The sequence below is a fragment of the Nylanderia fulva genome, unplaced genomic scaffold (assembly GCF_048542155.1).
Source record: "Nylanderia fulva isolate GAGA-0341 unplaced genomic scaffold, ASM4854215v1 Scaffold45, whole genome shotgun sequence".
Taxonomy (NCBI): Eukaryota; Metazoa; Arthropoda; class Insecta; order Hymenoptera; family Formicidae; genus Nylanderia; species Nylanderia fulva.
In genome coordinates, this window is record NW_028190532.1 from 989,655 (window position 1) to 1,003,462 (window position 13,808).

Sequence of the window (13,808 nt, forward strand, 5' to 3'; positions counted from 1 at the left end):
GGATGGATGCGTGGGTGGATGCGTGGGTAGGGGTGTAACACTTAAGAAAACCGCATCGTCGTTATCTCCAAAAAAATTTGCAACATTTTGATACCATGTGTTCAGAAATATTGCAAAAAAAGATTAAACATACCCTCCTCTGTAGAAAAAAAAAAAAATAAAAAAATTAAAAAAAAACCCCACAGCAGCCACCCCCAAAAAATTTGCAACATTTTGGTACCAGTTTCACGAAAATCGGTCCACAAATGCGGAAGTAGTTCGCGTACATACATACAGACAGACGGTGCTTATATATATAGATTTGCGATATACTATGTCAATATTCTGATAAGTATTTTACTATTTTCATAAAGCGTTAATAATCTTATAATCTTTAAGATTCAGATATAAGATGTAGAGATAAGAAAGCCATATATGTAAAAATATATGTTTAATAAGTAAAACGAATCAATCTCTTAAAATCTAAATATATGCAAATAAAAGGTGCATTTTTCGTTTTTTCTCGACTCTCGATGAAAGTTTTATACTTTTTGTATGTTTTTATATCCTATATATATGTATACTTACAACTCTATCTTCAATAGCTTCAATTTCGTCGTTCTTTCATCGCAGTTTTTTTACGTGTGAAATTTTTTTGTTTTTTTTTTTAAATCGTAAAGATTTAGATTCAGATTTGAGATCTGAGACTTAATTTCAATCAGTCAATTAATGAGTCAAGCTCAAGCAGCCAAGAAGAAAAGAAGAATAGTCTAATATATTCATAAATATGTACATATATGTCGCCCCCCCCCCCCGTTCTTCTGTAATATAATTATATTTTATTATTTTATTATTAAACAATAAAAAAAGAAAGATCAGAAATCGTGACATACCTACTTACATTCCACAAATAACGAAAATCCACTGAAAAATACCGTGACTTGTAAACGGCCGTCGAAATTCTGCACTGTTTGCTTCGCAAGTTTCCCGCAACGTGGTGCCGCGGCGCTGCGATCGCAGCTGACAGTCGCGATTCGAATCTACGTGAATCCCGCGCTCAATGCTCGAGTCGGAGTGGAAGAATCAAGCGGAGCGGAGTGCGGAGTGGGAGTGTGTCGATCGTACATACATGCCGTGATGGATGAAGTTTCGACGAACGGTAGGTGAATTTTGGGAGAAAAAATCGCGCGTCGTCCCGCATCGGTGACGACGAGCTCGCCGATGTGACGGACGTCGTCGCGACGACGAGACGCCGCTCGCGCAAACGTCAACGAAACGTCAAACGCGTCGCGCATCGCGTGGGCGTCCTATTTTCCGTGTGTCTCCCGTATTGCCCACGCTCTCTCGCGCATTAAGAAGTTTATTTATGCGTTCTCCCTATCGCGTTATCTTCTACACGACAGATAAGACGTCCGTGTCATCGCGATTACGCGTCGTTTCGAACGAATATTGTCAAACGTCGTCAGATGCTTGATTACATTCCTCGGTCGAGCTTACGTGCTTAATGTCAAATCTGTGATTCATGTTTCCTTCCCAAGACACATATATCCCTCAAGTAGCCTGCTTTTTTTCTTATCTAGAATGATTACGTATGTGTTTTCATTGTTGATATTGCATATTTGCAAAGGGTGTTTCCAAATATTAGTGATGATAATATTGAAATGATTATACCATGAAATTCATGTATATATGTATAGCTTTAATTTAATGATAATTCTTTTTCTAGACCTAGGAGGTGAGGAAAGTGGAGGAACGTTAATATGCGCCGGTTGTCTCAATGCTATCGACGAAGATGAATTTATACAGGCATTGAACCAAGAATGGCACATTGAATGTTTTCGGTAAAAATGTCAATATACATAAAGAAGATAATGTTATATGCGCTATGAAATGCATTGCAACTAGAATATATTATTCATTACATTCTATTTTTATATTGAAAACAAAATGATACTTTTCAGATGTTCGGCATGCGATATCGGCCTATCCTCCTGGTACTTTGAAAAAGATGGTCTACTATTTTGTAAGGACGACTATTGGGCTGCTTATGGCGAAGCATGTCAGGGCTGTGGTCAGATCATCACAGGCCCTGTTATGCTGGCAGGCGATCACAAATTTCACCCAGAATGCTTTGCCTGTACTTCTTGTGGTGCTTTTATTGGGGATGGCGAAAGTTATGCGCTTGTCGAACGGTCCAAATTATACTGCGGAGTTTGCTATAAACGGCAGATGCAACCACTCAACAGGACAGCGAATTATCCCTTTGCTAGAAAGCCACACAGCATTAGATTGGTCGAAATACCTCCTAGTACGACAGATCCAGATAAACAGAGAGGAATCAAACTCACATTAGACACAGCTCCCAGTCCTCGCAGTTGTGGTGCTTTAATGCGTATTTCAGAGTATGTATGACAATATTTTAAATTTTTATAAATATCTTCTATATTATATATATGTATGCTACTCATAAACTGCGTGCACAAACGATTCTTTCAATATAAATTAGATGCAATATAAAATAGATTTTCTGAATTTTTAAAGATTAAAATTTATATAGATATGTAGGTAAAAATATTATGTAACAAAAATATGTCGATCTCTTCAGGATTCAGAATTATAAACTTACACCTAAGACAGTTGCTTTTCTAAAATATTTAACAGTGCATGATAATTTTGATTATATAAAAGAGTTGGTATATAAATATACACATATTAGCCTCTAATAACATTCAACTAAAATGCAGGTTAATGAGAAATGTTCGTGGAAAGATCAGTAAGCTGCTGGCCTCTGTGATGGAGGTCCTATTTAGACTATGCTGCCACTTCTCTAATCATAGGTATTGCATAACAAATCAATAATATGCACTACATATTGCTAATTCTGACAGATTGTGCTCGCATCTTAGTAATGTTTTATAATCACATGTGAAGATATAAAATGTTTTGTGTAATTTTAACTAATACATGTGACAATCATATATTATGTATTATTTACATATTATAAGGATCGTTTTTTCTGTATCACGTGCATGTTTACAAATGTAGTATATCAAGAAGTGACAGTTTATATTGTTAGAAATTTAGATAGTTATTGAGGATTTCCAACTATTAATTGCTTTCATGTATATCTTTTCTTTAACATACAATGGATTTGGTACTATTTTGTAATTTAACTACAAACTTAAATCATTGATGCAATATTTTTGATAGACAAATTTTCACTTTATCTTGTTATAAAAAAAGAGTGCTTGAAAGTATTTATTATAATCAAGAAAATAATATAATGATTAAAAATTTTTTATAATTTTTACTCATCAATATATTATAATCAATGAAATTGAATATTCCATTATCCTGGCAATTATTTTTCGTCATGTTGTGTTTTCATGTGAACATATTACAGTAAAGAGAAAATATATAATGCATGCAAATGTTTGCATGTCTTGTAACTGCAGAGAGTGTATAATAATGACAATAAAAATATCCCAATAAAATAAATGTTACAGATTGAACATGTCCAGTGATCTTATATCATTACACATTGGTGATCGAATTTTAGAGGTAAATGGCACCCCTGTTAAAGATCAACCTGTGGAAAACATCGAAAATCTCATACAATATTCAGACACAGTTTTACAAGTAAGTTAAAATATTTCTAAAATATATATTGTCTCGTTGGCGCTGTTTTAACACAAATTGAACGATAAATATCTTTGATGTTTCAGTTAACTATCGAACACGATCCAGATGCGGTGTCACGACGGCCCACGTTCTGCTCACCGTCCTCGGCGATGCTGTCATGTGTCGGCAGTCCCAGGACAAGTCCCGAAAGCAAGGAGCGATTGTTTAAGCGTCGGGATGAGGGTTACATCAGCGGTGCGCGGAGCCGACAATTACGAAGAACGAGAGATCCTATGCATAAGGAACGTAGTAGTTCTATGTCGCGATTACTTGACGGGTAAGTCAAGATGAGCGTATTTAGTAATGAATAAAATTATGATAATAATATGATAATTTATCAAATTGAAATCCATCGTAGATCTTCTCCAACGAATCCTACTTATGATCTGAGCCGAACCAGATCCTTCCGCGTAGAGCCAAAGAATCAGAGAATATTCCGAGCGAGTGATTTGGTGAAGGGCGAGCTTCTAGGCAAAGGATTCTTTGGACAAGTATTCAAGGTCACGCATCGTGACACGGATGAAGTGATGGTCCTTAAGGAGTTGTATAGAGTGGATGAAGACGCACAGAAGAACTTCCTAAAAGAGGTAATTTCATTTTTATTAATAATTTAAATTAACATATACATATGTTATATATTAACATTTTATTTGACATAAAATATGCATGTTTTAATATTCTCGAACACTCAGATTTTGCATTTTTTTGAAAATTCAGTATTTAAATTGTTATTAGGTCAATTGTTCTTATATACTTTTTTCACCAGGTTGCAGTGCTGCGCTCGTTACATCATAACAACGTTCTTCGATTTATCGGTGTTCTTTATAAGGACAAGAAACTGCATTTGGTTACCGAGTACATAGCGGGTGGTACGTTAAGAGCCCTGCTTCACGACACGAACGAACCACTGCCGTGGGAACAGCGTACGTCCTTTGCGAAAGATATTGCTGCCGGCATGGCCTACTTGCATTCCATGAACATCATTCATCGCGACTTGAATTCGCATAATTGTCTTGTTCGTGAGGATAAGACTGTGGTTGTCGCTGACTTTGGTCTAGCGAGGATCATTCAGAACGGCAGTTCGCCGGACAATCGCAAATATAATCGACATTCCGACGGAGAGGTGAAGGCTTCGAAGAAAGAGCGGAAGAAACGGTACACGGTTGTCGGGAATCCTTACTGGATGGCACCCGAGATGATGAAAGGCAATAAATACGACGAGAAAGTGGATATATTCAGCTTCGGCATTGTCGTCTGCGAGATCATAGGTCGAGTTCAAGCGGATCCCGACTACTTGCCTAGATCGTCGGACTTTGGCTTGAATCAAAATGTCTTCAAAGAGAAGTTTTGCTCCAATTGTCCCGAGACCTTTTATATGATCGCGTTCCTATGCTGCGATCTGAATCCGGATAAGAGGCCACCGTTCGAAGTTATGGAAGTCTGGCTGGAAGGATTAGCTATGCATTTGTCTGTAGGCGCCGAGTTGCCAGCAGATTTGGATTTTGATATTAGAAATTATAAAGGACCGAGTCCGAGCAGTAGTGAGTCCACGACTCCGGAAACTTTGGCGCCACAGTTGAAACCTATCAAGGAGGGCCAGGTGCATCAAGAGAAAAAGCGGTCCAGCGGTTGCGACGATAGTACACTAGAACGTGAAATACAGCCTGTACCGACATCTAATACGCTTCAGGTGCCTGAAGTCATTAGTCCGCGTAGCAGATATACGAGACAGAACAGCAAAAGTAACGACAGCTCGGGCAATACGGGACGTTACTCGAGACAAAATTCCAAATCAAAAGACTTTGACAAAGAGAAGTCCGACGTTATGATCTCACCTGATTCCAGCGGTTTTAGTGGACGTTATCTAAGGAATAATAATAATGCCAAGTTAAAAGATACATCTCCCGACATTCCAAATACCTACGCTTACTCGAAACAGGAGACGTATCCGAGACAGATTGATACGCGCGCGAGCGAGCATAATTTAACCCGAGTGCCCACTATAGAGAAGATAAAGTACGTGGGAAACGCGAGTCCGTGTACAGTTTCCGACGCTTCGGAATATATAATTGACAGTAAAGGCTCGTATAAAATTAGCAATAGCCTAAAACATAAATCGACAGAGAAATCCAACGATACGAGCGGTTGTAAGGCGAAATCGGAAAACAAATTTAAAATACCGGATGCAGCGAGCTCCGTTGGCTCTTATCTACGGCAAATCGGGAAATCTATCGGCGCTATGGAAAAGGAAAATAAAGCGATTAATAATCGTAATGATATAAACTGCGGTGACATCGATCCAAAGAGAGCAGCCGGCGAAGGCACGAAACCATCTACCGGATCGTATCTGCGAAGGACCAAGATATCGCCGACTAAGGAGACCACGAAGAACGCGTTTTCTAATAAAGAGACTGTCAAAGTTGACGACGTTTCATCGTTACAGAAATCGCTGGAATCGAAAATCCCACCGAACCAGGAGAATGTTATCGGAAAGGAGGATGTCAAAGATAGATTATCCAGACAGGAGAGAAACGTGTCCGATGTCGGCAGCATCTTGTCCAGGCAGGAAAGTCTCACAATATTAGATTGCGCGTCTAAATACAAAGATTACTCGCCGTTCAATACCTACACGAAGGATGACTTTCGCAAGAATGACTCCTTTAAAAAACATATCTCAGGTCTATATCATACAGACAGTCTTTATTCCAACTCCAGCGTGTCCAAGTGCGATGACCTTATTACACCTAATAGGCAAAGGGTGAATAACGACGGTAATCGTCCTGTTGCAACTGAATCGATGGGCGATGCTAACAAGAGCTCGAGGATGACTTCTATTTATGACAGCGATTTGAAGACGAATTGTCTAGCCGATTATACCGGATGCTACAAGGGTATCGATATTTGCAGACAGGACAGTTTCGGCTCCGACAGCGCACTCGGCACTATGAAGAGCGATTTCTTCGCGGATGTCGATTTCGCGCAGATGAGGGACGGCAGGCATACACCGGACTTGTGCCATACATCCGAAAGGTGCTGTACACCTAATCGTCCAACGACGCCAATAGAGAGTACCGCTTTATAAATTAAAACGCGCGAAAATAACAGCTTTTACGAGATAACGTCGAGGTAACGTGCGTAATCCCTGACGATGATTGAATCTCGTTGTTACTAATTTGATCTCTTTATTCATAATATGTAAGTTTCGAACATATAACGTGCTTAGTTTGCAGTATTAACTTTTTAGTCAGAGAGTTTACTTCGTCCATTATCTTTAATGAAAGCGAAGAGATTGAATTTGATTTATTTTCATATAATGAGTGCGATATTTTAATTACACATATTTTTTGAAAAATTTTCTTGAAAGGAGAGTAATATCACATTATTTTATTGTTAAAACTGAATTCAAAATATTAACAAGATTAACAGGTTTAAGATCCAGAACTTTGGCTAGAAATGTTTCCGTTAAAAATTCAAAATGCTTGCCTTTTATTAAAGAAGGAAACGACAATGCGATATTCAGTATTAATGAATTTCATTCGCGTATCGGATTTTTACGAATTTTTAGATCGTAATGACATCAGTTAACTCTATAAGGATTCTATTACATTCCTCTACGAGAGAGATCTTGCCACACGGTTTTTAAAAATGTGAGTTTAGATAATCAAATGTGACTCCGATAAAAGCATTCCATCCAAAATACTACTTACAAAGCCGGGATTTTTCGATAAGTACGATATATTAGTGTGTGTTCGAAAAAACCGACACTGTGAATACGTCGATTTTTGCAAATTAAAAATTGTAGAATCAAAAACCGTCAAAAGTCATAAATAGTTGATGTGAATACATTTCCTTGGAGATTACGCTACCACGAGATTACGTTTTCTTTAAATTGTAGATTTACATCATGTAGATTCAGTTCTTGTAGAATAGAATGTAAAAATAGTATTATATCTGTTTCCGTATACAGATGTACATCACAGTGTAAAATATTGTATACGTTTGTAATACTGCTGTATATGTACAGATAAATGATATATTGTATATGTATGTATACATACGTGCATATAAATATATACATATACATGCGACATGTTTATATCTTCGTTATATCTATAATAATTCTCGATATATTTTGAGTGAAATAAGTGTATATTAAAAGCATTATTATTTATATCTTTTTTTTACTGGTATATATTATTTAACGAGGATATAAACGATGACAAAGTAGTAAATATTTTGTGTGTATAAAAAAGAGACAAATAATTTGTATATAATATAATTTGTATATATCCAAATATTTGTAATTTTCAAAACACATCGATCGAGAAACATTTGAGTAATACTAAGTTTTATAATTACGACATATAATTATATTATACACACAATTAATTTTCTTTTCTACCGTCTACTCGAAATATATTTCTTTTTTTTTATTACATGCCGACATTTCATGATGTTTACGTGAAATTATATGCTTTTAGATGCACTTTTAAGCAATAACTTTAATACTCATAATTTTATCATTTTTAAACATTCTGTTAAAACTTGTGAGATTATTTTATGTTAAATTATGATGTATGAAATTATGATGCATGAAATTATGATGCAAATAATGCAACCACTTACTAGAAATTTTTTTTTGGCTGCACTTATTTGTTTTAGTTAAAATTTATTATTTGAAAAATTATTAATGATTATTTACTTATAATAAAGGCATTCTCAAATTATTTGCAAATAATACGTTTTGTGTAGACTTATAATCGTTTTTATCCTAAACTTGAATATTGGATAAACGAAAACACAGCCCAATCAAATAATCCTATCTTATCAACTTTTCTTCATACAAAGTATGAAGTATAAAAGAGATGTTATCTAAATGTTATTCTCGATGATATCGCACAAGCGTGTTATCACTTAAAAAAATCTCGAGATATCATTAAATGCATGTCCATTCATAGAAACGGGCAGTTGTGTGCAATAATTGTACGGCTTACTATATATGTATATGATAGAGCTAGCTTAAGAAATTGTTTACGGCTTATTGTTAGTTAATGAGAGCAAACTAGTTGGAGTAGAGAACTTTGTAAAACAGCATTACGTTGTGTTATGCGAAGAAAAAGTTTTGCATACTCGTCAACGACAGTTAAGCAGCGTTAAATGCGATTGTGTGATTCCAATTTTGCAATATGAAAATCATATTCAGTGTAAATAGAAATGAATGAAAAGCATATAGTCATATTTAGCTCGAACATGCTGCGCGAATAAAAAGAAGGATGGTAATTGAACGTCAGATAAATCAAACATATATATATATATATATATATATATATATATATATATATATATATATATATAATGGTAAAAAATATGCATAATCTATTGTGACGAATCGCTTAAATTTTAAATAATGCAAAAACGAATTATTGTAATAATGCCGCGTATGAGACAGTATTAACACTACTCGCTAAATATTGTTGCTTAGTAGTAACATACGTTCGCTATACCGTACTTCTTTAATACATATACCGGGCACAAAAATCGTGTTAAGACCTGTAAAGAGATATCTGGAATTAGTAGACGTTATTTTTATAGCCCCTGTAAATTTTCACATCTTTTTGATAGCAGATACGATCGTAGACTAATATACAGCGTGTTCGACCATTAGCGCATTAATTCATTCAACAATTAAAGCTACAAGTGGTGGAGCACGCTATATAATCTCGATTATTAATGTTTTTACTCCATAAATTGTGATTCACTTACTGATCTGATCTATAGTTTTGAACAGATATCTTTTATAGACATAGAAAAACTCTAATGTCTCTAATCGAGGCTGTAATTTTTTATAAAAGAAAATATTCTTGTAATTTTCACCCTTTCTGTCGGCCTAATCGGCCCAATTTTGCACATAGAATCCTACAATAATTTTTGACACAACTCAAATTGCAATGCGAATTGGTTTTTATATGTGTATGAAGGTGCGGATCCGATTTAACGTTGTACCGCAAAGTATTTAATCATCTCGTGATGAGAGAGAAAAAGGGAGAGTCGCGAGTTTGACTATTCAGCATAATATTATAATATGCATATTTAATTAACGTTGATGCTATCGTTATAACAAAAACCTCGCAAAATTTGGAGCAAAGCGAACATTGTCCAGATTTACAACTATAGCAGTAAAAAAAGGATAATTTCCAAATGTATTCGGACTTGAAATTCCTAAGCGAAAGCAATAATTGCGTTATCAACAATTTAATGTACGAGACTGTATACATTTTCACGTTGTTTTACTGCACATAAGTTGACGAGCAAAATTGAAATGCGATTTCGAACAAAGTTAATAAATATATTTGTTATATTGCGACAATATATAGATCTCAATGACGATGATTATTTCATCTAGTATGTCCATAGCACTCGCGAGCGGAAAATGAACGAGAGATTTTTTTTATTATATATCTTTAATATTTTCGTTATTTATGTAAAGGTAAGTTTTACGGGAAGATCTTGTCGCGCAGAGTTTTTTTTAATGTGAAACAAACATGTTTGATTTAACATTCCAATAACTTAGCGAAAAGAAAAAAATACAAAATAAACCGTTGACAGTATATATACGATGTGTTATATATATATATATATATATATATATATATATATATATATATATAACCATCCTTTTGTGTTCTTTTTAACTTAAATATTCTTAGTTTTATTATACGGGAATTTTAATAATTACAAAAAATATAGTAATGTATGTGAATATATTGTTTCACATTTAAATGTTCAATATTATGTCGATAAATTATCAATGTTAAATTAGCAAGCAAGATACAAGCTGTTGCCATTAGATGGCAGCACGCCGTGCATTGCGCGAAAATTTTGTGAGTTTGAATTTCATAAGAGTACACATTTATTTCTTACAGTGAATAAAAATTTTGCATATCATGTAATGACAGAGAATACTGTTAATCGTCGTTTGAACTGAAAAAGATAGAGCAACGCTAAAGAAAATTCTCCGTTGTAGAACTTGCTAAGAAGAAAACAAAAGGAAAATATTCTATCGGAGAGGAAAATTCTTTATTCAAAAGAATTCCTTTGTAAACACACGCTTTCTTTGGCAAAGCAAAGTGTACTGTTTTAAGTACGAATTTAACAAGAAATTCTATATCCATATATATTTCCAAAAAGTTATACATACAAATATTGTAAACATATACAGGGTGTCTCAAAATTAATAGCATATCTGTTAATGACAGATTCCTGATTCTATATTAATGTAGATTTAAATTTGTCAATTTCTCCCGCTTTCTCGAAGCTATTACTCCGCCCGGGGGGGCGCTACCGATTATCGAGTAGCTGTTAATCGAAGTGTGTCGTTCGCGCGTGAAAGGGCGCGAGAAGAAGCCGGCTCGCGAATAAATCGGTTTTTCGGGAGAGATTCTCGCGCGCGGACGAAAACGTGCGTCGAGTGAGTAAGTGCACGTTCGCGTTTCCGCGTACGGACAAAGTGTGCGCGCAATTTGTCGCCAACAGAGGAAGAGAGGAGACGAGATCGCGGCGGGGGAGGAGGACATGGCGGCGGAGCAGCGGCAATAAGAAGGTATGGAAAAAGCCGCGTTCGAGCGCGGAAATTTATGAGTCGCGACGTGTCGACGGAAACCTTAAATTTTAACGTTCCTGCGTCGCCCGCGCTCTTCGCGGTCGGGGGTCCCGGTTCTCTCTCTCTCTCTCCCGCCGTTTTAAGGATCTAAGGGAGAGTGAGAGAGAGGGATTATACGACGCCGGGACGCGCCAGTCCCCGGGGACGTGGACGGGAGGAGGAAGAGGATGGATGAACCCGGCGGCGAGACGGGTTATAACGCGGCGCATTTCGCGCGCGGGCATTCGAATAAAATGATAATAAAGCTCGTGCATCCCTCCACGTCGACACGACGCGACGCAAATTTTATATCTCGCTTTTCCAAATATGGCGGCCCTTCGAAATCACCGTCGTCACCAACGTGTGACGTTGGCGTCACGTCACTGTGACGTCGTACGTGAAGTTAGTAACAGGATATATATCGTGTGAATTTGTATCGATGGAAACTGCGCGCTTTTATTTAAAAAAATGTAGGAAGATATTGGTATATCGGATTAAAAAAATAGAGATATTTTTTTGTTAGATTATGCAGGTGTTGATCGATAAAATCAAATATGAAAAAAATCTGGTTTTAAATATTTTATAATATATCCTGCAAAATAAGATTTGAATTGTCAATAAATATATAACGTAAATATGTCTCGTAATAAATATGCAGGATGATTTGCAGGTAAAAAAATATTAGAATGTTTTTCTAGTTATTAAAAAAAAAATTTATACAAAAATAACATGGAAAAATTGATATCAGAATTATACACCAATTACGCTAAACTTTTTACATACTTATTACGAGAAAGCATCGGGCATACATATATGGCGTTCTTTCTTGAGATCCCGATCGTCGACGAATTTTCCGAGATAGTCGGTCGTATCGCCGATGCTTATCTAAAACTTTTGGGGTTTGTCGGCAGTACGTTATGGTGTAATAAAGTCCAAGTAATTTCACCATCGATTCAAACTCTCTCCCGCGCCATAACGCAATAAAACGCTGGCTTATATAAAAGATTAGACACGCTATAGTGCACGAAATGCATTTTAGGAAATAGAAATGCTGCGCGATGGATATTTTACATAAAATCCGATTACGCTAATTTCAGCGCGTATGTGAACATGTAGGTATATATAGCTATCTTCTCTCATTCACGAAAAAAAAGAATTAGTCATTACAACAAAATTTTAGTGGTCCCTATATTATAAAGTTTAGTTATCATGCTAAATTTAGCTATAGCAGCTAATATTTTTTAACTATAGTTTAACGGATAATGCTCCGTTTAACTTAAAAAATATTAGTTACCAAATAACAATTTAGCTGATACATGATAATTAAATTTCAGGTGTAATATATAGGGAAAGCTAAAATGTAGTGACTATTTTTTTCCGTGTTAATTTTGATCGTTTCAGTCAAATCAATTAACTAATTTATACTTCTCGATACTATTATACTATAATATATGTATAAAGAGTGTCCCATTATTTGAGGTAATATCAGAAACTATCTGGCTTAGATCTTCTTGAGTAATATAAAGTTCGACGCGTCCGCAGTAACATGTTTTTGAAATAATAATTTATTTAAATGTTATAATTTAAATTTTATGTTTGTATGTTACAGACATCACAAAATTCAGGAGTGCCGCAAAAAATATCGCGCGTGTTAATCAACGGATTTTGACAACCCTGACAACCTGAGAGGAGGAGGAGGCCTAGGAGAGGCATCGGGCACCAAAGGAGCAACTCTAAAGTGAGTATCATTATTTGTTTATTAATTAATATAATAAGTATATTATTATAAATCATATTAATTCGGTTCATTTATTTTGAATATTTTAAACTTAGAAATACCTATTATATAAATTTTTTAAGAATATATAAATATTTATATAAATTCTATAAAAGTTAAAAAAACTTTTTAATCGCATATTTAAAATCATTTTATTATATATTCATATAATTTATTATTATGCACCGAATATAAAGTTCGACACGTCTAATAATAATTTTTAAAATAATAATTAATTTAAACGTTATTATAATTTAGATTTTATATTTGTATGTTATAGGCAACGTAAAATTATGACAACCTGAGAGGAGGAGGAGGCCTAGGAGAGGCATCGGGCACCAAAGGAGCAACTCTAAGGTGAGTATCATTATTTGTTTATTAATTAATATAATAAGTATATTATTATAAATCATATTAATTCGGTTCATTATTTTGAATATTTTAAACCTGAGAGGAGGAGGAGGCCTAGGAGAGGCATCGGGCACCAAAGGAGCAACTCTAAGGTGAGTATCATTATTTGTTTATTAATTAATATAATAAGTATATTATTATAAATCATATTAATTCGGTTCATTTATTTTGAATATTTTAAACTTAGAAATACCTATTATATAAATTTTTTAAAAATATATAAATATTTATATAAATTCTATAAAAGTTAAAAAAACTTTTTAATCGCATATTTAAAATCATTTTATTATATATTCATATAATTTATTATTATGCACCGAA

At 34.9% G+C, this 13,808-nt stretch overlaps 1 protein-coding gene and 1 long non-coding RNA gene across 4 annotated transcripts; both read left to right on the plus strand.

Annotated features, from left to right (window-relative positions):
* The first annotated feature begins 1,034 nt into the window (after positions 1-1,034).
* On the plus strand, positions 1,035-10,029 carry LIMK1 (LIM domain kinase 1). Of its 3 annotated transcripts, none has more exons than XM_029302597.2 (8): positions 1,035-1,138; positions 1,706-1,820; positions 1,941-2,381; positions 2,724-2,816; positions 3,486-3,618; positions 3,705-3,937; positions 4,019-4,247; positions 4,427-10,029. In XM_029302597.2, the coding sequence occupies exons 1-8, from the start codon at positions 1,117-1,119 to the stop codon at positions 6,740-6,742; spliced, it is 3,582 nt and encodes a 1,193-aa protein (XP_029158430.2). In that variant the 5' UTR covers positions 1,035-1,116; the 3' UTR covers positions 6,743-10,029. The 3 variants fall into 3 exon arrangements, with proteins under 3 accessions (XP_029158430.2, XP_085342716.1, XP_085342717.1); XM_085486591.1 differs by lacking the exon at positions 1,035-1,138 and adding an exon at positions 1,387-1,534; XM_085486590.1 differs by lacking the exon at positions 2,724-2,816.
* A 969-nt stretch (positions 10,030-10,998) lies between these two features.
* On the plus strand, positions 10,999-13,428 carry LOC146721583 (uncharacterized). The gene is made up of 3 exons (XR_014925618.1): positions 10,999-11,260; positions 12,909-13,037; positions 13,357-13,428. It is a non-coding gene; the product is annotated as an uncharacterized LOC146721583 (long non-coding RNA).
* Positions 13,429-13,808: the final 380 nt, after the last annotated feature.